Source organism: Pieris brassicae, chromosome 5 (genome assembly GCF_905147105.1).
Source record: "Pieris brassicae chromosome 5, ilPieBrab1.1, whole genome shotgun sequence".
NCBI classification, from domain to species: domain Eukaryota; kingdom Metazoa; phylum Arthropoda; class Insecta; order Lepidoptera; family Pieridae; genus Pieris; species Pieris brassicae.
The window spans coordinates 14041777-14069449 of NC_059669.1; the positions used below are offsets into that span (position 1 = coordinate 14041777).

Genomic DNA, 27673 nt, shown 5'->3' on the forward strand with positions numbered 1-27673 from the left:
CTTACGAAAATACAAACAAAACCATTGTTTTGCATATGCCTCGAATTCTATCGACACAGTAAGATTCTTCTTCTCCAAACGAGACTTATTGTGACTCCCGTATGTCAAAAACGTGTGGGATTATCATACGGGTCAAAGTTTGTGCTAAGTCTCGTTTTCGAATCTTTCAGTATTTACATTTTGGTTTGATATTGTGAATAAATGAGACAAACTTGTTTAACTTAAAACTAAACAATATTTTTTTTATATTATTATTTGTTTTATAATAACCTGTCCTATTTTTTCTTAAGTTATGCAATTTAATTATTTTTTTTGGATCCAGTCCTTTGTCTAAGTTCATAAAAACTTCTCAATTCTATATATGATATCTCGAACCTAGATTTAAGTTTTAAGTTACCTAAGTATACATCGAAAACGTTTATTAAGCTTGACATATTGAGAAACTATGAAGAGCTTGGCGCTAAGTGTGTCTCCCGAATGTCAAAAACAGGATTGTTATAGTTTGTGCTATCTTGTTTCCGAATCTTTCAATATATATATTTTGGTTTGATAGTGCGAATAAACAAGACAAATTTAATAGAACAATAAAATTGTTTACATTATTTGTTTAAAAATAGTCACTTGTCCAATTTTTCTCAATTATTATAGCTTGAAGCTAGATTTTAGTTTTAAGTTACCTATATCGAAATCGTTTATGAAGTTTATTAAATTGGATCTATGGATTAATAATGTATTATACGTGTTTTTAGTCTGTCTTTAATCTATATCACATACTTAAATATAGTTTTATTTTAGTTTATCTATGGGCGTAATATGCTGAGTAGGCGCTATTGTGGCCCGCGTGCGGCTGGTATCTGAAACCATATTACACATTTATATAACATTCAAAACATAATATACCCGGTTTATAAATCCAAAATACCAAACGTTTTATTTAGTAAGATCTATTTATGAGGCCGTTAAAGTATTACGAAAGCGCTAATGGGTTGGGGATTTTCTTATTTTTGATGACGTGGGTGGTGGGGGGGATTTATATGGTGATTGTGTCAGCATTGAAATTTACAATTTTATTCATACGGCAACCCATAATACCATTTAAGTAGATAGATAGATGTAGTAAGTATGCTTACGTAATACTTGAACAGACATTGCTGCAACAGTTTCGTTACTCTGTACCTTACAATACATGCTAATGACGATCTTTCAATCCCTAGTGCTGATACAAGCTAGATCGGGCAGTACAAAAACTCAATACAATATTTGGAGACAATATACCTATGGCCTATAGGTATTTGTTTGTCTCTCTCTATTTCTTACATTTGGTGAGGAATGAAAATATCTACCTGAAAGGTCAGCATGGTACTTTAGTGTCGATTCGACGAGTGACCGTTTTGTGTCCCGTGACCAACATTTAAAAATCGATTTTTTATTGATAGCTCCATGATTATTTACTATATACTATTCTACTTTATAACGCTTTTTAAAAGTTTTATAAAGCTATATATAAAGTTATACATATTAATAATATATATCAAATATGTTTTTTTAAATTTAAAAGCCAAAGTGTACCTTACACTATTATGGGTATAAGCCACGTATATTGTATTACATATGTATGTACAATAGTTACAAATTATAATACAGGTATAACATTCTTTAAGTTTTATAAAATAAACATTTTATCATTAACTAAATAAACCCACCCAGAGGATAGGTCCTTAACTTTTAGAGGATTTTTTAAAAGGACGTTTACCTGACGGGATGCGCGTGCGCAGGGTACAAGGGTCCACTAGAGCTAGGGTCAGCTGCGTAAGGCTGCGCTAATGAGTAGGGCTCCGCTTGTTGGGGCTCACGTCTCCGAGGCACATTCCTTTGTGGGCTTTGGTCTGGTGGACTGAAATGAGAAAATTTTAAATTAAGATAAATTTTGTTAGTTTTAAATTTGTTTGAAATAAAAGCCCAGGTAATAATACTAAACAGTATAAAAGCAAAAAACACGATTTTAATTATCAAAATGTTTTTTTTTAGAATAATGGTGATACATCAACCGGTTTTATATAGGTTCCTTTAGATATTTTTTTTTTGTATATTTAAAGTATAGAGGCAAACATAGTACAGTATAAGAAAATAATTAAAGATTCATTAGTCATCATTCATGATTTATAAAACCAACGCGCAACCGAGCGACTCCAGAGCTCGCTCAACATTCCTCGCTGAAGGAATAAGTATCGCAATACAGCGAGGTAATGCTGAGAGCGACTTTTAACATTTGTTTTCATTTTCTTCATTTGTTTTAAACAAATTATTATAATAAGGAATAAGTGTTCGTCTAATATACCTACGTATAGTTTATTAATAAGAAAAAAAACATGATCTATGAAGCCATATTTAAATGGAGGCGGGGTCAAATTACGGCGATAATATTTTATTTTGACAAGGAACGACAAATGACGTTCATAACTCTCGGTGTTATTAATCAATCTCACCTACTAGGAAAACGTAGTAGTGTTACCATTATTAAGATATCGATAAGATTCTCAAATATAATTTAAATAAAAAAAATCGTAACCTCGTTTATTTTAAACATTTTATATTGTATTGTGGCTATTGTCATTGACTATTGCCATCATTGTCATCACTTAACAAATTATTGTAGATATAATAAAGACAATAAAGTAGAGTAAAATTATATAAAACGCAGAAATATCAATCTCATCGTAATGTAATAAATTACAGGACATTAATAAATCTTGTGTGGGAAATAGATATGCCGTTCACGCCTAAGAGATTCCAATTCCAAAGCAGGCGGATGATTGGAACCCGCAAGGAAAGCAGAAGCGTGGCCATTCCAAACAAAACTGACTTAGTTGCAGATGAGGCAAAAAGAGAGCCGGCAACATAGTAAAATGAAATACTAGGCTCAAGACCGAAAGCCATGGAAGCTTGCAGTGGACGTCCTATGCCTCATCTATTCTATTCTATCTTTACTATTTTACTTTGTCTATAGTTTTTATTTTAGAAACGTTAGCAGGAAGCGAATGGAGAAAGAAAGCCCAAAGAAAGAAAGTATTTGAAAAAAGCTGGAGGAATCCCGCAATACGTTTATCAAAATACATAAATGTTGGCCACCCTTCGCGTAACTTTTCGCACACATGGCGGTTCATTTTTTGCTGAATATAATTAATGACTTATTTGTTTATCCAAACTTATATGAATAATGAATCACTTTCTTTAGCTAAATAAACAATTTTAGAATGCATTTATGAGAACACATTGTCGATAATTATTTTTTTTTTGTTTTATGTTGCATTAGCAAGAGTTCATGAAAATTCGAAATTGAAACATGTAAGCAAATGAATAATGTTTCTAATTATTTTTTACTTAAAAAATAATAATTATGAAACGGGACACAAATTTCCGTCTACCGAAGCGTCGACATTAATTACAATAATATTATAATAATTGGTTTACAATGTTAGAGTGAGCGCGACAGTATTAAAAGTACTTAGTTCATTAATATTTTATTTTATTTTTAAGTACTCCTATAAAGTTTTTATTTTTAGTGAAAATGTCTTTTACATACGTATTTAAATATCATTTTTGCGAATAATCATTACCAAACAAAAACAAAAATGGAGTTTGATACTTATTATATGATCATTGATGGTTACGACATTATTCATAGAACTGTCTAAATGCAATGTGTCAACTAAAACCCTTAGTAGTGACACCTACAATCTATGGCTACAATCACTGCAATGACGTCATACCCTGAAATGCGCTAACAAAGTTATTCAGACCGCTATAGACAACGACAACCTTAGACACTGGTCTTCGGCCCAGTCAGTGGTTAAGGGAGGACCCTCCCTTTAGATCTAATGAGGCGCAGCACCTTCCTCCACAGATTTTAAACAACCCAACAGACAACGTATGAGCAGTTAAAACTAATTTAGATTTCAGACCGTAGGTATAATGCCCGCACTTTTCATTGGACGTAGAAAGAACTCAGATAGTCGTAAACATCTGCATCGTGAGAAGAAGTTTACATTCAAATTATATTATCGGCCCACCAATGGTTTTGCTTGTTAAAGTAAACAACTACGTGATTTACAACTGCAGTAGCTGTTTATATTTTATGTGCATGATAAACGGGCCAGACAGGCCTCTTTAAGTCAATTTAAGAGTTATATGGTACAGATGATATAACGATATGCTTATTGTTAGCATTATCATATGAAAATCTTAAAGATGGTTTCACACTTGACATGTTATTCACGTTTAATACTCTCTTATTAAATTAAGAATGAAATAGGAGTAAATAGTCTATGGATATGAAACGTACAGCGACTTTACATTTAATTGAAAATAATAACTAAAAGTATTTACACCATTGACATATAATTGTTTAAAAGTTACCTGTGAATATAAATAACCCGGGCATATAATTTCTAAATAATAGTTTTAGAATTACACCCAGATGTTTGTTTTGGCGGGAACGGATGACATGTCCGCCATAACTGTCACCTAACTCTTTACTCTACGCGCGCTCGTAAAACCAAAATGTCACCGGCTGGTGAAATATGCCTTAAAATTACTTTGTACTTAATTATTTACGTATGGTTGAATAATTGATTCATGGTTTTTATTGTGACTGTGGTTAATTTGTGTTTCCTTTATTTATTACACTTGACGTCTATGGAAAGATTTTGTCTTTTGATGATTGTAATTTCATGCTTATTCTGAAATAAAGTAGCCGCATGATTCATAGTTAACCTATGACAAATGAGTTGAACGTTTTAAGAGTCTCTCTTAGCTACGACGATATTGTACTACATTTTTAAATAATAACTTAGGGAGATATATATCCTAAAAACTTAGAAATTATGGATGTGTTGGAATAAAAACTAATAATTATCTTACCAATCATCTGGATCGCAATCCCGGAACCCTTTCGCAAATGGATTACTTGCTATTTTTAATTGCGTTATCTGAAACGAAATGTCAAATTGAGATAAACATGGTAGACACTCCCAGACATTTGAGATAATGCCATGTAGTACCATGCCAGAGCCTTGACTCTGAAAAGGAAATTAGCGCTACGGATATTGAGAGAATTACTGCTACTGCTTTTGTGTTACAGAGTAAGGTCCTGGTTTCGAATCGCAACGATTAAAACACGGGTAAAATGAGCAATGAAACATGCAGATATTTACCTAAATCAAATGGCTATGTATACTTGTAGAGGCTAACAAATACAGTTTTATTATTTACTAGCTACGCACAATGGACCTATTGAGCGTCTAAGTGCGGAAACAGAGTCCACACATACATTATTTACTAGCTGCCCCTGCAAAACGTGTCCTTAATATTATTTACTTAGCCTACCTCTTTGGTAACATCAACTTTAAAAACATAATGAATAAAAACATCTACTGCCATAAATAAAAAAAAACATAAGTAACATTTTGTTTGTTCGCTTTTCCGAAATAATAACCTAAGTACAACATACAGCTTTTTTAAATTTTTCTCTCCACATAAACCTCAGAGTTCAAGGAATAGTTTAAAACAACATATTTTGCGATTTATTTTTATTTATATAGATTATTACAGTCCAGTAACACTTACTCTATGGTTCTGATAGGCAGTGACAGCCGTGAAGCCTGTTTCGGGGAAGATAAATGTTCTATAGGGCACAGTCCCCGGCGCCGCGCTTTGCCCTTCACCAGGCAAGTAGACCACGTGAAGACGGGGTTGATAGCGGTGCATTGAGTTGAGTATTATCTGTGGATTTGTCAAATTTATTGATTTATTTTTGAGAGCTTTCTGCGCTTTAGATGGTATTAATCCCTTATAACTAAAAACTCTACAGTCCAATTGGACTTTAACTAAAGTACTTTTTTGTCTCTTACTGTCAAAATGAAAACAAAACATGATGAAAAGAAAAGAGGCTTTAGTTAAAAGAATTTATTTTTGTTTTGTATACTAATATTCTCGACATAGCTTTTAATTTGATAAAACATTTATTTTTCATTATCCACACGAGATCTGACTACTTCTACTACTGATCATATTACAGACTTCATGGAAAGCCTGGAGCTTATTTTGAAAAATTAATATTTAAAACACAAAAGCTGTTTTAAAGATTTGATTTTCAATCACTGAAAATTGTACGATATTTTAGTATTTAAAAGAATTTAACACATGGATTTCATACGAAATGAATATTGGCCAATATTAATTCCATTTAGTTTCAAAGATACCCACGGCTCCTTGCTCATGATTTTCATTAAAAATGTACTGATTATATTTCGCCTAATCAAAGCTATTCAACTACTTGTGCAGTAGTAAAGCAAATTAAAGAACAAATGACAATATGTCATATATTTTTTTAACAAATCATTTACTATTTACAAAAAAAAAATTAGTAAACAGTATTTACAATATTCTTAACCTACATAGTAATAATAATAATATTGAAAACAAATTTAAAAAGTCTGGTACACTTTAATGCTGACAGCATTTCCTCGCTGTATCGATACGTATTCGTTGAGTGAGAAAAGCACCAAATTAAATCTTTAATATGTGCCTGTGCACTTGAAACCCTCGGCCCAAAAGTTTCTACTCCAAAGGGAACAGAATCAAATTTGGATAGTATAAGAAGAGTCATTAATTGTTAACATATATGTATGTATAATCAAAGAGATACATAAATACTTACATGACCATTATCATCTAACTGATTGTTGGTTAACTTAAGCTTGTCAAAGGAGACAAGTTGCCGCATCCAATGTGCGCCGGCTGCCGGTGAATCGGGATGAACGTGAATCCTAGGGGGCGACACGGGATCCGCCTTTCCCGCCACGACCCAGCTTGAACTATAGAAAAAAAGTTAGTAGTAGTCTTATTTTTGTATTAAGCTCGATGGATCAAAATGTGTGGAGTGTTTTTTTAATTTATGGAACAGGGGCAAACGGGCATGAGGCTCATCTGATGTTAATGATAGTGATACCATGGACACTCTTCAAGCCCAGCTACGCTTGCCAAAATAGCCCGAGCTGAGCTGTAAAGGCCCTTAAAGCCAACAGCGAGATTCCATATATATAATAAACATGGAGACTCTCAGTGCCACAAAATAACTGAAGAATAACAGAACTTTTAAGAATTGGTACGCTCTATTCTTGATAGACCCTAAACCGAATTGGTTCAGAAATACTTCAGTGGGCTCCACATAGTGGTGGAAAAACGCTCAGTTGTGGAACGGCGGACGTCGAGGTGATACGGGTGGAATTTCGCATTTTGCTTCGACGTCCGATGATGAAAAAATAACATAGGTTAAGAAACAATATCGGATTGAGGAACATTTGACTATGGTACCATAGAGGCTGTTTGATTTTGGAATAAAAACTGCTTAAAGCTCAGGGCACATTTTTGAGTAAAGTGATCGTGTTTCTATTTCATTTGTGTATTGTATTATCTGTGTGCTTTAATCAAATAAACGTTCAATATTTTATATATAAACTTCAACTTACCTGTGAAATGCATACCGGTATCTTTTATCATCCAACGGTATAAAATCCACTAGCAGCAAATAGTCGGCATTGGGTAAAAGACCAGATAATCTCGCCTGCAACGCGGGGAACATTCGTCTGCCCGCTTTGGTTACTATCATTTCTGTGCCGAGTTCGTGGAAACTCCTCCAGAGGGTAGCAAGCTCTAAGGAGGCTGTACATCTTGCAACTGCAGGGTGTAGGGTGACGTTTTGATTGGACACCTATATTAAGGAAACAAAACTTAATAGTATAATAACACAGTATTTAATTAAAAAACGTACAAGAAATAGTAAATCGTTTGTTGTGAGTAACAAATGTACGTTTATATTTTTGACCGTTTACTTGCTGACTTTACTCGCGTTCTATTATGATGTCTATGTACATTGTTGAGTATAAGTCATAAATGTAAATTTGAGATAAAGGTATATATATGATGAATGAAACTCGAATGTAAGTTTGTTATTTTACTTGACAACAATCAAAATGCTCTAACCAAAAAAATCTTCAAATTAAAATTTAAAAGACAGGGCAAAATTAGCGTTCCTTCCACAGACTAACAAATATATTTAACGAAACATCAGTTAACACATAATTGACGATCAATAATCTAAAGAATCTAATCTAGGAAAAATAATTAAATATATATTGGCCCTTTAGAACGGTCAGACAAACCTGCATTCTTGGCAGTGGCTGCGGTGGAGCAGGCGCGGCTTGGGCGCCATGGTCCCGACAAGTACTCTCACTTAAAGCCTGAAGAGGCGAATAGGTACTACGGGAACATGCTGCACTCTATAAAATTAAAAATTCCGTTTGTAAAGGATTCGTGAAAACACCAGTCCAAATACGAAAAACGTAATTTTTTATTAAAATTATATTTTACATTTATTTGACCCCTTAAAGTCTACATAATAATGTGTATTAACTACTTTTGTGAAGCGAGAAGCCGTGTGGTAACAAAATCTATTATTATGTAGTATTGTATATAAAGTTTTATTTAAAACTTAACTTCAACAGTTAAAATGTGTTTTATTTGAAACAAAACCACAATAATAAAATCCTTTTGGCTTCCACATAGCATAATCAATTTGAACTATTTGAAAAATCTTTAATTTTAAGTTATTAAGATCTGGTACCAACCTCAGCGTATACCACTGGTACGTTAACATCTCTGGGTGTGTTGTGTAATGGTGGCAGAACTGGAAGCTGTTCTTGATCACGACTCACTCGTTCCGCTAAAGACTGGAGGTGGAAGGCCCCTCGCGGAAAGTGATTTGATACGATACCTAAGGGGTTAAAAAATTAATGTTACAATACTTACATAACTTAAAGAAGTAGTATTATAGATCTAAAGGGCAGCGGACAGGTAACTTGCTTTATTCAGTTGTTATACCCGCATATATCGTAGTTTAGACATAATATGTATACTTATATACGGTACATTCTGGTAGACATCCATTACATTGAAAATCCCATCAACTAAAACATTATTAATGTTTTCCTACTTTAACAAAAAACACTAGGCCAGTCATTTCTTATGAAGGTAGTTGTCCCCTCTTAACGCTGAATTCAGTATATCGGTAGAAAACACTATTTACATAATAATCTTTACAATGAGAAGTAATTTCATGCATGTGTTTAAGTACGATTATAGCAAGAAGTTCTAAAACTAGGATATTATTGTCACGCGATGAATCTTTAAGGCCTTTAATTCATTTTTACTAGTTTCATCCAAAATGGAACCGATACTCTCTGCTCCAATTTATATATTGCTATACACAAAACCTTTCACCGGAAAATAAGATTTATTATGACACTCACACGGCATTGTGAAGCATTTTACACGTTGAAAACACTTTTAAGACAATATTTTTAAGTTAGAAATACACTTGGCACCAACATTTTTCCACGAAAACTTTTCTGTATCGAAATAAATTAAAAAACACATAAAAATCGTAAACGTCCTCGCTGTAACGGACATCTCACTCAACTAATTGGTATAATGGCGGGAAATCCAAAACGCATCTGAAATGGCTACAATAATTTTATCGGCGGCTGTCAAGAGCGGATTATAAATAACGACGGGTGATGAAAACTATACTTACGTAGAAACGACAATGATCTGTGGCTATTTTGAGTATTTGAATTGTTTTGTTTTTCGAGTTCCAATACCACAAAGTTTTAAGTAAAGCTAAGACTGTCAAATGTAGTTTTACGTCCGACGTATTTATTTATTAGTCAAATAGATTATCTATTGCAAAAACCGTAACAATAAATAATAAGCAAAAGGTACAAATACATATAAATACTACTACTACTACTATACGGCCATTTTCTCACTTTTCTTAAGAATTGATAGATACACTTTATTTTGAAAAAATCAATTACCTATTCAAGGACAGAGTCGACGACGAAGTAGTGGCAAGTGCTATTTAGAAGGCTGAGGTTACGACTGATAATTTCAGTCATCAAATTAAATCAAAACCTACAGAAATTATAATTGTTACTAATTACACACATGTGTGTGAATTTTTTTCTTGTAATTCAATACCAAGTACACCAATTGCGATTTTGTAATTTAATCAAACTATAATTTTACCTCATAAACAAAACAATATATGATAAATAAAATATCTTATTGTATTTTTAATGCAATTTCATATAAGATTGAAAGATAATATTTTTACTATGCCTATAATTTAGGCTATCGCTTTTCTGGATGTAATACCGACAGATTATAATTCCCTTTATCTATAAATTTAAAGTTGTCTTAGTCATAGATAATAGACACAAACTTCAACAAAAGCACAGAATTCTAATTTCAAAAATTTAAATTTTTACAATATTTGTCAATTATTAGTTGGTTATCATTCAAACAACATGGCACTATATTGTTTTATTAAATTTTTTCACCAACTTGGCACTCGGAAACAATAAATTCATATGTAGCGGTGAATGGGCATAATTGTCATTTATGATTATTTGTTATCTGCCATTGCAGTAATGTGCTTTCTTAAATCATATCTCGCAAAAAAATAAAGTCACATTCATATTTCTTTCCAATGACAGATGTGGAGAAAGATTTGTTGATTTTTGCTTATAACCTTTTATTAAAACTGACACACTTATTATTATTATAGTTTTACTTGTGAGTCGTTTTTAATTTATATGACACTAAAATTTCCGCATTTCATTTACGCTACCCAGTTTTACGCAAATTCGGAGGTCCGCGGGTTTTCTGTTGGATCTACAGCACATTGGTGTGTTCGCTTGTAAACGAAATATAATCAAAGACTTTGAATTGATAATAATAATTTATGAATTGCCAAAAATCTAACCTAAGGAAAGCAGTCCGGTTATAAAGGGAAAAGATTTAAAAAAGTAAGTTATGAAAGGCTTTCAGTCTTTAAATTCAAGCATTATTCATAAATGGTATTTTCCATCAGATGGTAATTTTAAGAAAGAAGAAAACTGTTAAGTGTTACGGGTAGTTGGGGATGCGCCCAAAATGTTACTGGCATGGTACGAGGATGTTTTAGGCAAAAGCAGAAAAACTTCACTAATGAGACGGCACTGTTAATAATATAAATATAGAATATATGACGCCTTCGACATCAAAATAACTTTGTTTCATTTAAAGACATGTATTTTTTGACAATAGAAAGTGTTTTTATTACATTATTATTATACATAATAATAATAAATGGATGAATAGAAAACTTAAACAGATTTTATATGTATAGTCCCTGTCGTAAACCTCTAATACTGGCAGCATTTCACTGTATAGTTGTTATGTAAATTGCTTTTATTATATAAAATTTTATCACTTTACTAATTCTAATTATTGTTTTATTTAACGGATTACATACACTTTATACAAATTTATAATTTAAACCCCGACTTACACGAATCTTACACGACTTTCGCTTTGATTATCGCGTATTTCCGGTAATTTGTGGATAAGCTTATTAGCTGTTAAGCTTATTACAATTCTTACAATTTATGTTACTAATAAAATGCAGTGTCATCCTAAATAAAAAAATGTTTTACTATTTTTACTAATATAATGCTGTAAATTCTGGAATAAAAATTCCCACAAATTAGGGCACAAGGCGTTTTCAAAAGCTTATTCTTTAGTTCTACTAGAGTTGTACCAATACGATATTAACCGTATAGTACAGCTCTTAATAATCGTTTATTTGCAAAGATAGTGGTACAGTGGTTAGATAGATCAATTACAAATATCCGCACAATCAGCCATATATAAATAGGCATGCAAATGTCAAATACATTTTTACAATGTATTTGATTAAGTACATAAAATAATGTCAAGGTTCAATTATTTACAATCGGTGTCAAATCTACGGTCCAAATATTGTTGTATATATATATCTTGTTTCCTTATGCTGTTTTAAATAATGATTCCCGTAGTGATCATCACCATACTTTTTTCAGACTTTTATGATAATGACGATACAGTATTTCCAGTCGAGATCCAATATTACTAATACACCTCTGCAGTATACCATAATTTAAAGTATTTATTTACTGTGTAAGATACTGTTTTATTTTAAGCTAGCGGTCCCAACTTCAATGCTGAATTTTTGTAAATGCGGCCTCAAGACATTAGCACTTGTAATGGCATAGACACGTCAGTATCAGAATCGCTATTGGAAGCTACACACAACTACGCAGGACAGCAACGCATTCGCAATCCTTCAATTATTGGGCACTAACGGAATGTTTCGTTTGTGTTCACTCGATAAATTCTATCAATATATTGTTTTATTTTTGCTACGTATTTAAAAATATAATTCTGGCCTAAGTGGCCAGGCATAAATTACAATTATGTAATTATAAATATAATAATTGCTCGCGTTCATGTATCATGTCGGTTCTACCCCAATTCTCTTTATGTCCCTGCACTTGCCAAATGGATATTTTAGTAGTACTAATTAAATGATCAAGCATTTATCACATGCTTAGAAATGTGTCTGTAAAACGACAACAGGAGTTTTTTTATTAATGTAAAATCAAATAGCAATATTTTAAAGTTGTTTTTTCCTCACCAACGACTATGTTTCAACAAAAACTCGTTAAATATGTTAAGGGATGTTTATAGCTAGCTTTCAAGTTTTTAATACTCACATATTTAATTTATAATAGAATCTAAACCTATTCTGTGTAATATTAATTTAAAAAAATCAATTTAAAAAGCACCCTTAAAACATCATTACCTCGCTTTATTGTGATACGTTAAAAATAAATTAATTAATGTCAATAAACGAAATATGCAGCGAGACAAAGTTATTATTAGCTTCAAAAAGCAACAAATGAGGACACAAAAATGATCCCAATGTATTACAAATGATCCCATTAATAAACACATAACGACTGTCTAATTACGCAACTGCAGGTAGCCAGCCAATTATTAGAGTACAAAAGGAGTTACTTCCTAAGCAATAAATCCGCATTGATTGAACACTATAAATCTAGTGCGCCCGCGCAGCGCTGGTGTCTTTACAGGGTTGCTGCGTTTGAAATAATAAAACATGTCTTACTCCTAATAATTAGGATTATAATTGCAATATTATGTTCACGTCAATATTGCTCACTTGTTTTTCGTTTATTTTGGCAAGACACCAACAAAATAAAAACTTATGATTTGTATAAATAAATTATAAATCTTTGACGATACATTTAATAAACTGCGATGAAAATCTTAAAATATAGGTATCAAAAAAAAATCCTACCGTAAACATTATAGCAAAATCGCATATTCAGTTCCGTGCAATACAATGCAAATGCAATTGTGATTAAATTGTTAATTTATTTATTTTCATATATTCGTTTTGAATAACATTGCACTGATTAATATTAGTTCATTAATTTTTAATTATTATTATTGTAACTATGTAGTAAAGCAAGTAAGATGTTCTATTCAAAGATAATTATTTCCAATTTCGCAAGTGTGCCAACCCTAAAAGAAACGCGACACATGTATAACACAAGATACGTTGATTTACGTGCCCTTAACCACTTCGTAATGCCACACCAAATGTACACAAATGCATCATTAATTGTATTTTAAGATACATAATTTATTTACTTTAAAATCTGTCCCTAGGCATCGTCGAAATTTAATTTTTTTTTTGATTCATTCAAAAATTAAATATAAGGTTAAAAATTTAACGCATTAAATTGCGTTCTATACAAAAAAATATGAATTTTGTTAAGATGTAAAACCAAAAATATTTTTCAACAGAACGTATGATTTGCCTTGAGTAAAAAGCTTTTTGTTAATTTGTTTTTAATTTCTAAAAAGGTAAATCCAAACTAACTCCTTAACTATAAATATATTTTGATTGAAATTTTTTTTCATAAATTCTACGAATCGATATTGGCCACTAAGAGCAAAAACTATTTTTCATGTAAAAACAAAAACTTGCTTGAATCCGACAAATGAAAATATTAATATGACACGATTATTGGAAATTTTAAGTCTCTTCATCGCCATTTCAACTCATTCATGACACATCGCGCACTTTATATAGTTTATCGAAGAGATTCTAAATTAGCAAAGAGCACTTTGATCACGCTTATATCAACATACCAAGCGTAACTCATTAAGAAACGAATCGACACTGTCACAAACAATGACGAACGAAATTGTTAGGTCAGAGTTTGTTTTCTTCTATATATGACTTCATTTAGTATGAAATATAGTCTTTAGAAGATGTATTACGATGTTATTTAAGACGAGGCAAAAAGAATAGGGCCCGTAAAGTGTTTACTCGATATTAAATCTTTTTAAGTGGGCATTGCCGAAGAGATGGAGCAGACTAGCCCAGGATAAAGCAGAGTGACTAACAAAGGCTTATGTCAGAAGACAACCTGACCTTAAAACTGGTAAAAAAAAGTTAATAATAGCTTCTCTTACTAATTTTTTGTTAATAAATAACGTTCACAAAAAGGCTTTATTGATTTATATTGGGTTTTGTATATATGTAATTATAATTAAAGGGAATTTGCATGCAATCTTTAGAAGTACGCAAAACTGTAATATTTTGAGAAGCCTCAACGTATTACAGTTACGAGGCACAAAACGATTAGTCTTTTGCCGGAAATGGATCCGGAGTTTCATTCTCTTCAGTCTTAAGTCTTGCATGCGGAAATTGGGTTTATAATTTTGTTTATTTAAAATCAGATATGGTATATTTGACGTTTCACGTACTTCATTGTCTTATAAGTTTCTAACTTCAATCTTTACTTTGAACTGAATTTTAATTAGGAGTTAAGTAACGTCGAGCATAACTATTAGCTAATGTATTGTAGCATAAATATTTGCTTTCCTGTTGCAAGATTCGCGGAACGCTCGCTAGATGTCGCTGTCAGGGAGCTGCGATGTTTTGACTGCTGATTGACTGATGCCTGCCAGCTGATCTATTATTGGATAGATTCTAGATACTCTACTGTAGCCTGGTTGGCCTAGTTAAGGTGAAATTGCCGCTGATATAAGGTGCATTCTTCTCTTACATTCTACTAAATTTTGCTTTACGTTTAGCCAGCTTTCCGTCTAATAGAAGATCAATGAAGTTCAATCATACGGGCTGATATCTACTTTCAAACAATAAAAACACTTTTTGCAAGCTCTTACAATTTCTTTATTTTGAATAACACACACTTATATCGGAATGTGACAGATTTCTTTTTCTTTCCGAAAAATATATCTATAACTCAACAAAGTCTATCTGTCCCTTTTCAATACAGCGTAAACAAGATATGACAGAAAGAGATAACTAAAAAGTGCATGAGTTAGTAAAAGATTGCTATGAGACTGATATAGTTCTTATGAATGAGGACGTTACTGTTAATTGGCTGAATGGCTATAAATGTGTGATCCTTATCTCTGTTATGACACTTTGCAAATAAATAAATGGGATAAAACAGTGCCTTTATGAATAAGTCTTCAGTTTTATGTTACGTAACTGCGACGGAGTTGTGACGCGCCGCGCGCCGTCTCATCTGCTACTACTAATGGTGATTTGTTTGCCATGCTTCGTTAGATTTAACCGAACCTTGCAACTTTAACCGTTTCTAACCCGTAAACAGTGTTTATTTGTACGTAAATTACAAACTATACTAAAATAATTCACGAAAACTAAATGGAAATACAAAAGTTTCAAGTTTTAGTCTTTTGGATTTAGGGTTGAGACGTACCACTAAGTATGGCATGGGTATGTCAGAAACTCTATGGTTCGCTCGTTAATAGCACGTTTAGGCTTAAAATACACGAAACTGAAGTGTTACTAGGCATTTTTCTTTAATTCCTTTTATTAAAGTTTAATTGTTTCCTCGGATATCAATTAATGTTGTTTTTCACCATCGATCAACGAGGCAAAATACTAAACCACCATCATTCACAAGTTCATCGTTTTTAAGGCAGTTTTTGCCACCACTATGTGGAACCAGCTGCCCACTGAAATATTTCTGAACCAATTCGACTTCAAGAAAAGAGCGTACGTCAATACACTTCGAGTGAGCCTTCAGGAAATGTGGGTGTCTATGAGCGGCAGTATTACTTAAAACATTTACACATAAAGACGATCAATATAATGTTCAATATATTGGATATATTTATTTACAATTATAAGTGTGAAACTCGGATATTTTAGGTTTCTATAATTATCCAACATCTAATGAAGAAACAACAATGTGGATCAATTTGTATGTTTGATAGCCACCCCAATGTGTGTGATTTACGGTGCAAGCTGTTCGCCACTTCCCGCCCAAACTCATAACTCTCTGTCATATGGCTTACACAAGTGATTTTAACATTGAAGTAAAAGTAAATTTATCAATATAAAGTAGAAACTTTTATATTTACAATAATGGGTAGATATATAGCAAACTAGCCAACTGGAGAATGGACTTCTGGAGGTCTTCCCGGGAATGACCTCCAATTGTTTAAAAAGAGACTCCTCCTTCAAATACCAACAATGCAACCACTAAAATAGATGTCCATGGGCTGCGATAGCTGCCCTTGATTGAGGGTTGATTGAAAAAAAAAATATTTGTTAATAAAAATTATTATACCACATAAACAAAAAAATCTAAATCAAACGACGTTTGAACTTTAAAAATATGACCAATAATTTACTATTACTGGTCATAGTAAAATATATAAAAAATTTAAAACCGACGCTTTAATATACAATTATGATTATTAGGTATAATTAAACAATTAAACAACCCTTCTCCACGCACATATACCAATACTCGTATAATTGAGAGCACAGTTATTTTTTGCTTCGACGATTTATATGTTTGACATTTAGTGGAATTTCTTCCAATAAATCTGTTTAAGGACTGCACTCATGTTACCTACTAACTTTATTATCAATTATAGCTACTTTAAATTCATGAACAAAATATTAATGTATAATTAGTATTTCGTAGACATCTTCCTGAATTATTCTAGAAAGTGATATTTTTTAGTACTTTGATGAGGAGGTATTTTATAACCTTGACAAAGTCTTCGCACAAATTCGTACAACTTTAAAATTTATTGAACAATTAATCGAATCGTGTAAACTATACGATTACTACGAATGTACAAGTTTTTCCAAAATAACAAATCTATTCTAATGACAACACCGAAAGCACCAAGTATCGGTAATACTTGGTTCTTCTTCTATTAAAGACGAAAGAGCAGTGTTATCTTCAGTGGCTTCAGCGTACGACTCTCATCCCTGAGGTCCCCCATCCCCTTGTGCACTAGTGACTGCCTTAAACACTTGCTAGTACGATGATTGTAAGGAAACCGGCATGCTTTAGATGCAAAAAGTCGATGGCGAGAGGCACAGTAGGGTAAGATCAGGAAACTGATAAAAAATCTGAAGCCTAGATGTAAACCAAATTTAGAATCGATATAAGAGAATTATTTCAGTACACAAATTCAGTCAACTCTAATTGATGTAATTTATTCAGGAATGTGTCAAGTGTTAGTTTGGTCGCATAGTTCACATTACAGTGTTCAGAAGTGATTTGTGTCCACGAGGGTGGTACACAGTTGAAAAACAATATGTACTTGTTGAAGTTTGATTACCCTGTTCTATATTGTTAAGTGCATAGTCTAGTGGTCTATGGGAAAATTTAAATATAAACTCATTTTTGACCCTTTTCTGGGGGTGTTATTTTTGTAAATCAATTATGTATTAAAATGTATATGTACGGTAAATTACATTATTTCAATAATTCGTAGTAGTACCGTAGATGATTTTGAACCATGGCAGCCATTTTATGAAATCCTTTTTTCACGAAATAACCAACAAAATCCACTTCATAATATAGGTACTAAATTCGTACAGATAACCTCTACGACTTTCTTTACGAAAGCAAACATTTTCATTATACATTCCCTTTGTTGTTAACAAAAAAAATCTATAGCGCCACAACCTTTTAGGTCTGGGCCTCAGATTTCAGTATCTTTTTCATGATCGTTTGTGAATTGAATAGGCAAGTAGGTGGTCAGCCTTCTGTGCCTGACACACATATCGTCGACTTTTTGGGTCTAAGGCAAGCCGGTTTCCTCACGATGTTTTCCTTCACCGTTCGAGCTAATGTTAAATGCGCACATAGAAAGAAAATCCATTGGTGCACAGCCGGGGATCGAACCGACGACCTCAGGGATTAGAGTCGCACGCTGAAGCCACTAGGCCAACACTGCTCTTCAAAGGTTTGTTGTTTGTTGTTAACAATCTATTATAATAGGTACACTGTATAGATAACAATAATTGTTTCATTTTTTTAATTCTTTTCGCATTAGTGTAGAAAAACACACATTTCCGTTACATCAAAATTGTAATAAACTTATTAAAGCGTTATTATGTGGCTAAGATTGAGCTAGAACATTCCTAGAATCTACCTCAACAGAGGATTACAATGAATTCGTCCATCGGCATATGTGTGATTATCTTGCACGCCGTCCTCGTGAGAACCGATTTGTTTACTACTTATTCACATTATGAACTAGATTTTTTTTTACTATATTATTTAATTAGTTAAAATATTGAACTAAGTTTAATATATTTCCTTGTTATAAATCGTAGAACTAATTGATCGTAACCATAAGTAATATGTGTATACAACATAGAGAACTTACAATCACCTAAGTCGTCGTTCGTCTCTTGTCTACTAATTGAACGACACATCAAGAAGTCTTAGAATTGAGTATTATTATCCCCTACCCCACCTACCGCCGATTTCTATACTCGATCTATAATCTAAAATTATTTCTAGTATATATCATATTTCCATATGTTCGATCGAGAATCTTCATTTCAATATGACAATCCCTGCTTTGAAATTCTTATATAAAAAAAAGATTGTTAGTCCCCCATATAGTTTCGTTACCCTTATTTGGAAGGTGTATATTAAACGAATAGATTTATTGTAAAAATGAAATATCTATATCTAGTATTAAAAATTGGATTGAGATTGAATATAGAAAGCGGTCGTTAGAGTATCGAAAATACCTTTTTAAGAATACATTTTTCAAGTATATAAGTTTCGACTTGCTTAATACAACTATTTTCCCATACTCTTTTCTGGTTTATAACATAAATTAAAGAATACTAAAACGATTTCGTCTCAAGTATAAAACAGTAGCATGATACAAACACTTCAAAGTTCTATTCCACTTACGGCTGCGTTTAAAATATAGGATAAATAAACAGATCACAAGGAATTGTTTATTATGATTATAAAGTTATAACGCTACACCGAAGAAATCTGCTACACAATACGTAATAATAATATTCTAGGCTTAAGACTCTACACCGTTTATAAATATATTTAATTACATTTTATTTTTACAAAATACAGAAAATTTGTTATTCATATAAAGATTTTTTTAAACTAATACAAGTATGAGTTGGATATACAATAAATTTGAAGTCGCGTTTAAACGGATATATATTTATTTCCCATTGTATAAAAATTAAATATTTACAACACAACACATAAAATAAATATTAAATTTAATTTAGAATGTATAAAAGAAGGTTTATTTTATTTTTTATAGAACAAACGGGCAGGAGGCTGACTTGTTCTTAAGTAATACTGCCGCCCATGGACACTCTCAATGCCAGAGGCCTCGCGCGTGCGTTGCCGGCCTTTAAAGTATTGGTACGTGCTTTTCTTATAGGACTCGCTCGGAAATACTTCAGTGGGCAGCTGGTTCCAGATAGTGGTGGCTAAAATTGCCTTAAAGCTCAGTTTAGTTAGGTCTATAGTGTAGTGTTGGAACCCCATCTTAGGTATAGGCCTCCTCCAGTTAGACATTTCTATGCAATGCTTCCTACAGTCAATATATCCTTTGACCAGCATTTTTAATTCTACATATACGCTGTTTCATTGGGACATTTCGTCAGTTTCCACCTGCTAGATATCATATCACGAGCTTATTATTTGTTAATAAGATTTTAAATCTACATTATTTCATCTATTTACGAGTTGTATATCATACGAGAAAACTCCAAAGCAAACTGTATCAATACAGATTCATAGTTTATTTAAAGGCCATTAACGTTTTAATTTATGATTACGATTAAATCCCATAGAGAATAAACATTATATCTATATTTTTCTCATTGTTTATTTTTTACGCTTTGTAATGGAAGAATAAAGGTATGGATATTTATTTATGTTATTGTATTCTGAATCTCTGGGTTATTGTTATCTGTTAAGTGTTTTAGGAAATAGGTATTTCAATTGTTGCTATAGGAATCGTATAATCTCGTTCGTTTTTAACAGCGTTTTACAAACTCAGAAATTGGGTTTTTACTTACAAAAAATAGGCCTATCACCTATAGGTGTAGAGACAATAATAAGATGTGTAGCAGACAGATAATTATAAGAAGATTTAAGTGCTTTCAAATTATGGTCGTTTTAAAAGGATCATTTATTGTCAATTATAACGTCATTTGAAAGGTTATCCATTGTGGCTACCTAAGGTTTTGGATGTAGATTGCATCCGTTACTGCAATGAAGTAGGTGATCAGCTTCTGTATCTGTCACATGTCATAGATTTTTGTATTTAAGACGTACCGGTTTTTCTCGCGATGTTTGCCTTCACCGTAGCAAGTGCTACTTGAAAACCATTGCACAGCCATGATTCGAAAGCATCCACCAAGCCACTAAACCAACAATATTCTTTTAGAAATATAAATAAATTACAATTGCAATAATTAATTTTACAATTTATGAATCACACTTACAAGTCCCATAAATCAAGTTAAAGTGTCAAAACAATTGAAATTATTTGGGACCACCTACAAAATATCAAACAACTGTTGACATCTCTTTCAAATTTCTCACGGGTGAATAAACAAAAACATTTCGGTGCAAAGGATTGGGCGATTAGCCCGCTCAAACAAAATAAACAATGGGAATTTATAACTCGGCCGATGCCATCTTTGATGTATGAATTATGAGTTTATTATAGACAACATGTCTATGTCTATTATAGGCTTCAAATGAAATTGCCACTAGTTATGTTAGTTATAGAAAAAAATACTTTATTATATACAATAAAGATACTTAGGTAAAAGAAAGTGCACTAGCCTGAACACTAGGACTTCTGTCGTGAGCAGCTAGTCTCTTCCTTTTGACATCTTATTTGACCATCATTTCTACATAACAGTGACATTTTATAATTAAACTATTGTAACACAACAAGAATATTTTTTTTGTTTCAGCATAGGACAGGTTGAGAAGTTGTATATTTATGATTGTTAATGAACTTAAGCAACTGAAATAAACATTAATATTCATATACTTATGCGATATTTCAATTGAATTTTGACAATATTTTCGTAAATAGTATTATCATAAGTAATGGCGAAACATATTTAAGTATGCGACTCGGTACTTTAATGTTCGATTAGGTAACGATGGATTTAAGGAAGTGTAGGAAAAACCGTTTATAGCTTCTAAATGGGTAAACCAATTTAGATTTTTATGACGTTCAAAAAATCAGTAAAAAAGTATTTTTAATTTTTATAAAACACCTTTTAAAATTTTCATAGATGAACGTCTTTAGTTTTAGGTTACCTAAAAATAATACTGTAAAACTAAAGAACCGCTATAAATTTTTAAAAATTAAACACGTAATAAGATCTAAAATTGCCTGACTTCACGTCAAATCAACCATATTTTGAATTCTTCATAAAAACATTTGGCTACAAAGTCACAGCTGTAAAACATATTAAACCATTAAGTTGGCAGTAAATTTAAAAAAGGTGAAGGCTCGCTGAAGGATTGAACAAAATTAGCAGATAAGATAAGGTAGGGGATTCTGCAATTTGTAACTTTTTCACCCTTACACGTGTTATAGGACTAAAAATAGTATAAATTTGTTGGGATCTAACTTAAAAACGATTGCTCAAATAACTCATTTAAAACTCGTACGATATGCCACAGAAGGTTGGTAAACTTGCCTATACAAAATTATCATGTCTATCAAAGTAACAGCTAATGCAATCTGTAGCCTTAATCTGGCATATTTAATATAAATTTATTTGTAGCTTTTATTCGCCAAGTTTTAACAAAAACATTGGTAAATTCATCATTCAATTACCAGAAAAGGAAAATCTTCTTGTTAATTTCTTTATAAATCAATCTCTTCGTAATACACAATATACCCCTAAACGCATGGCAAATAGATGGCTCTCTGGCGAACAGAAAACTATTATGCTGCTAGAAAACTATTATAACATTATCAGTAAATAATAATTTAAAAATATTTTAATCATTTAACCCCAGCTTAAGTTATAATCTGCTATCTCCATAATGCTCCAGATGTCAAATGTCAACTAGCCGATTCCGTATGACAGATTTTTTTATCTATGCAACGGTATAAATTGGGCTGCACTTGAAATTTGCGTAACGTCAAGAGCTCACTTGAAATTGACTATAAAACAGACGTATATTTAAATATAAAAAAACTAATTATTAAAGCAATAAATCTAAATCGATACGGTTGTCTGTCTCCTTTAGGGAATTTAGAATATATTGCCCGATCAGTAGAAGAAGAAATATAGAGACGGTAACTATTTTACAGTAATATTTTTTAATAATAGATCTGGACCTAATGGAGAGTTCGCCTGTTCAAGAGATGCCTACTTAGCCGCCGCTTATAGGAATGTTAAACTCTTTAGGATTGAAGCAGGGGTGTCACACTTCTTTGCTGTCTTCACAAGAAATGACGATCCAAATCGTGTAGTGCAACACTTGGGTATGTCAACAATGAAAGTAACTCCAGCGTGATTCGTAGTTTGAAAGGGAATGACGAAAACGTGTTGTGTGGAGGATTCTCCGGAGTGTAATCTATCTTAAAGTTCTTTAGGTTCATTTAACATCAAATTGGTTGATTTTGATTGGTTATTATTTTATCTCCCTTAGGCCTTATTATCCAAACCATCCAATAGAGGTTAAATGAAATTCAATGTTGCTAGTATTAAAATATATAATACTAAATTCTTTTAGAATAAAATACTGAACTACTGTTTTTATTACCGATTTGTTTAAATATCTAATGCAAATTTAAAATATTTGGGCCACCCACATTCAATAAAAATGCTCGGTCATCGTGTCTAATTATAAAACTTTATGTTATTGACTGTACTGTAGGAATCAACGTAGTATTCCATTATATTTTAATAAAAATAAAAAAATAACGAAAATAATAATTATTAAAATTATTTTTTAAGTAGTCCGTATTTTACCTGTCATAAATATACGTGAATAAAAGTTAACAGCATTCATAATACCCAAGAATTATAAAACTGAATTTCATACAAGAAACCGGCACCAACTAGTTTATACATATAAAACGAAATGATCCAGTGGCGCTACAACCTTTTAGGCCTCCGATTTATGTATCAATTTCGAGATCACCTGATTTAAATAGACACGTAGTTGATCAGCCTTCAGTGCCTGACACGTTTTGACTGTATGAATCTAAGGTATGCCGGTTTACTCAAGATGTTTTTACGTCACGTTACTAGAATGTTAAATGCACGTATAGACAGAAAGTCCATTGGTTCACTGCCGAGGTTCGACTCCAACGACCGAAATTGCACGCCGAAGCCGCCACAATACTGTTATTAATATAGAAAATACCTAAAGATCAGCTCGAACAAGCCTATCGAAAAGATCTGATCTGACCTAGATTTAAGTGACTGCGCCAACTTTTTCCTCCGAAAGACGTCTTAAACCTTTCTAAATTACCTACAGATTTAATTATAATCTCTGGTTCAGGAAACGATTATGTCCTACTGATCTCCAAGTAATAATATCATTCACAGTGTTCGAAATTAAAAAAAATATATATTATGTAAGCGATAGTCAAGCGTGTTTGTCTTATAACACGTCAATGTTAATTAATGAGCGGGCAGGGTGGGCGACATTTTTTGTGGTAATTAAGCGATCGCCGGAACACAAATACGAGCTAGTACGAGTAGCTACTAATTGCCTATGCGCACAAATTGTGACTATAATTATATATTAGTACTAAGTAATTGTTTTGCGTAATAATACTTTCAATAAATTCATTACTTCACATTCACTAGGGCTTCCTTAGTCTAGATTTTATATGGTTGATGCGAGTCGATTTTTGAGTAAATTTCTAAGAATGGTTAAAACTTTAACGTTAAGTAAAATACATGAGAAATATATTATTACGTCACAAAAATCGTGTGTGGTTTGGCGAATTTTCTTTAAAAATTGGTGGCTGTCTGGCTAGGTGTGGCTTTAAGAGTGTCTTCAAAAGAGGAATAGCGATAAAGGCTGTTTTTTTGCGGAAATTTGGATCTTATTGGGGTTAAATTGGACTACATTTAGTGTACTCCAGTCCGAGACTCCACGTAGCAAAGTTTGTTTACGTTTCGTTTGTTTTGTTAGTGTTACCTTATAACGTAAAATACTTATAAGATTTTAATTTGCATAATTAGCTCGTAATTAGCTACTTACATATATTTATTGTAACTCAGTTGACCCATGGATTAGCTTGTACATTTTTGTCTACGTATTATAATTAGTATTAGTTTTCTTTTTCTTTAGATTTTACTTTATTTTAGTTATTGTGTCACATTTTGTGCTCATTTTTGTTTTTGTTATGCACTTCTGTAGTTTACCCTCTGTAGGTGATTCTCATTTATATTGTTCCATATTAGGGTTGCCTTGAAAGAAATCGCTTATTAGCGATAAGGCCACCCCTTGCCTAATTATTTATGTACCCAGTTTTTTTATATGTATGTTTTTGTATACGGAAACGAAGTGTGTATAAATAAATGAATATAGCTGAATGTTCCACGGAATGTTAAATTTTGAGTGTTACGTTATCTATACGTTTTCAACTTACAGCGTACTTCTACCCTTTAACTGTTAATTTTAATATTTTAATCTCATTAAAACCTTTATCGTAAGTGGCACGCACACTAAATCCGTCCATCGCCTGAGCGATCGATTAATTCCAGTCATATTTCTCTGGTTGAGTAAACCGCGTGCTTGAGGCGTTCATTCATCCATCTGTCGTCGGGTGCGCGCGCGCAGTCGATGCGACGATTGATATTTGGCGCTGTCGATTAGTTAAATGTGTGATGACCTTTAGCTACTTTTTGTCATTTTTTACGTAAGCATGTAAAAACAATGTTTAAAACTCGTATGGCGTAATGGGAAGCTGGTTCTCATTGCCTACTTTCATAATAAAGTAACGGCTTTGGGTCCTTGCCTTAGCTTAGGCATCATCTTTGTGATTTATGATAGAACACATCTCTTACACCTTAAAATCTCAACTTATTATTTAGACCCAAAATTGTATTTGTTATTGAAATACATAGAAACTTTAATTCATAAACATTCAAACAAATTGCCAATCACCAACTATTTATTATATTTCACCTAGTTACTTAAAGCAAAATATTATGTTCCTCTGTGGCAGTAGTTTTGATTTACGCTTCCATGTCAATCTTATTCTTAAAACTCCTACTCATAAAACTGAATTCTATCACTTTATACTTTATTCCCTACCAATTGATGTCATACGAGCTCAGTCTTTTAATTTATTTAGAAATCTTTTTTTGACAATTTATCTGTATGTTTTTGTTAATTACTTATTATTGCCTTCTAAGAATTAATCGTTGAAACGTATGCGTATACGTTATAACCAAAGAAACATCAGAAAAATTATTGAACTAGCGCAGCAAGACTAAGAAAATACTTCGTGATTGGCCACACAGTATTGAGTTGTCATATCGCGCTGAATAATAATATTTTATAGAAAAATTTTAAACTATATTCTCTATATATAATAATATCAATACTATCTAATACTGGAGGAAACTGAGTGATAAAGAAATTATTACATCAGAATTCTGCATTATCCAAGTAAGATAGGCTATAATTATATTTTAAAATGCATTATTGAACCTTGATAGTCCCTTAATATATAAATTATGCAAAATGTTTACGTTTTTCTTGACTGACTCTCGCCGGATCAACGATTTAGCAACATATTGTGTATGTCCTATGTGTACCTATTTTATTGTTTAAAATTTGATCCTGGTAACACCAAGTATCGTTTCACTCTACTATGCCAAGAGGGAATTTGTAGTAAGTTTTTTTTCGACTTTAAGTGGACAGATAAAAACATTGAAGCCGCGATTTTGTTTTATGTGTAATAAACATTTCTTTTGAATCACTCTGAAATGCAATATTTTGAGACCATATATGCTCTCTATTTGTATGTAAGCCTATATGAAAGCATCAATAAAGGAGCTTCAGTATTGTCAAAAAATCATATAATAAGAATATGAAAAATCATGCTTGAAAAATAGACGAGAGATATCCTTTTTCTTCATGTCACTCTTCTTATCAAAACAATATTTCACATATCAAACGACACAAATATATGTTCTAATAAGAAATTATTGTATTTAGCAAAAGATAAAAAAAAAACAAACTATTTCTCATTTAAATTCATGATTCATTGAGGCAGTCGTAATTTTATATGGTAATGTGAAACGAAATCGGCAAACAAAGACTCAAAAACCTAACTAAATCTAAAATAACAAAAGCAAGGCTGACCGTCCATCTGTCTGGGTTGGTGCCACTCGTCTCTCCACTCCTGGCCCTCCATCACATCACTTGGACGATTATTTTTTCAACGGGACACTATAAATCAGTTTTCTGTGCGTACGCGCAGATCGCGGCGCGAGGAGACTGCGTCTGTCGTCGGCGGCTGTTAACGCGAGAACGCCTACCGCCCGCCCAACGCCCATACGCGCCCTATGTATTTATTATGTATACGTTTAGTTATTTTTTTCAATAGAATGTGTTCATTATCACATTTTTAACTTTATTATATATAATACAAATATTACTCAAACACAAAACTGATTAACGATTTTATTTTTCTCCTGCTTTGAATAAATTGGTAATTATTAGCCATTTAGGCTACATATAAAAAAAATAGTAAACTTAATAATTTGTATGCATAATAATTTTAATGTATGTGTGTAATTTGAAATTATTCTGCCGTTTATTACAAAAATTCTTCTAAATGTTGACAAAACACGAGATAATGAAAAAGCATTAGTTATTTCCAAGAAAAGCCGATTTAAACGAATTTATGTATTAATAGTGTATATAAAAATGTGTTTATTCATTTTAAGTACATATGCAACATATGTACCCTTTTAAGTAAAAAATACCTGTCAGGGTTCCCAGCTCTTACATAACTTAATTATACATTCCTTAAAATATATTTATCTAAATTTAATTACATCTTTTTATTTATTTTTGTTTTTGATTGTTCATCTGTTATTAACACGCTTAAGTGGATGAGTGTGTGAGTGAGTCAGTGAGTGAATGAATAAAGTGTGTAACTACATACTAGGTCTCAGAAGCATCTCTAACACTGCGTAGGGTGTGTTAATAAGCTAGTCCTTTAGTTGTGTAGGTACGTTACTGACTAATGATTTGTGCACAGCACTCGAAATATTGAATATAAATTAATTAATTAATCATGTATGAAAATTATTCATGGTTAGCGCAATTTACGT

At 32.2% G+C, this 27673-nt stretch overlaps 1 protein-coding gene across 2 annotated transcripts; it reads right to left on the bottom strand.

Moving 5' to 3' along the window:
* Positions 1 to 26815, bottom strand: LOC123710102 (T-box transcription factor TBX1-like). 2 transcript variants are annotated; one of them, XM_045661803.1, is made up of 9 exons: positions 26697 to 26815; positions 8688 to 8833; positions 8223 to 8339; positions 7530 to 7771; positions 6719 to 6875; positions 5626 to 5781; positions 4921 to 4988; positions 1754 to 1894; positions 1 to 854 (listed from the first exon to the last, which is right to left on the bottom strand). In XM_045661803.1, exons 1-9 carry the CDS (start codon positions 26746 to 26748, stop codon positions 797 to 799), a joined length of 1137 nt encoding a protein of 378 aa, XP_045517759.1. In that variant the 5' UTR covers positions 26749 to 26815; the 3' UTR covers positions 1 to 796. The 2 variants fall into 2 exon arrangements, with proteins under 2 accessions (XP_045517759.1, XP_045517760.1); XM_045661804.1 differs by lacking the exon at positions 26697 to 26815 and adding an exon at positions 9369 to 9523.
* Between the last annotated feature and the right edge of the window lie 858 nt (positions 26816 to 27673).

What these genes read in the sequence shown, in the direction of transcription:
- LOC123710102 (XM_045661803.1), bottom strand. Translation starts at nt 26,748, where the DNA reads ATGGAGGGCCAGGAGTGGAGAGACGAGTGGCACCAACCCAGACAGATG. An exon ending in TACCGGTATGCATTTCACAG is followed by an intron (nt 6,876 to 7,529) that starts GTAAGTTGAAGT and finishes TTTTTTCTATAG; the next exon opens with TTCAAGCTGGGTCGTGGCGG. An exon ending in GATTGCGATCCAGATGATTG is followed by an intron (nt 1,895 to 4,920) that starts GTAAGATAATTA and finishes TTCTCATTTCAG; the next exon opens with TCCACCAGACCAAAGCCCAC.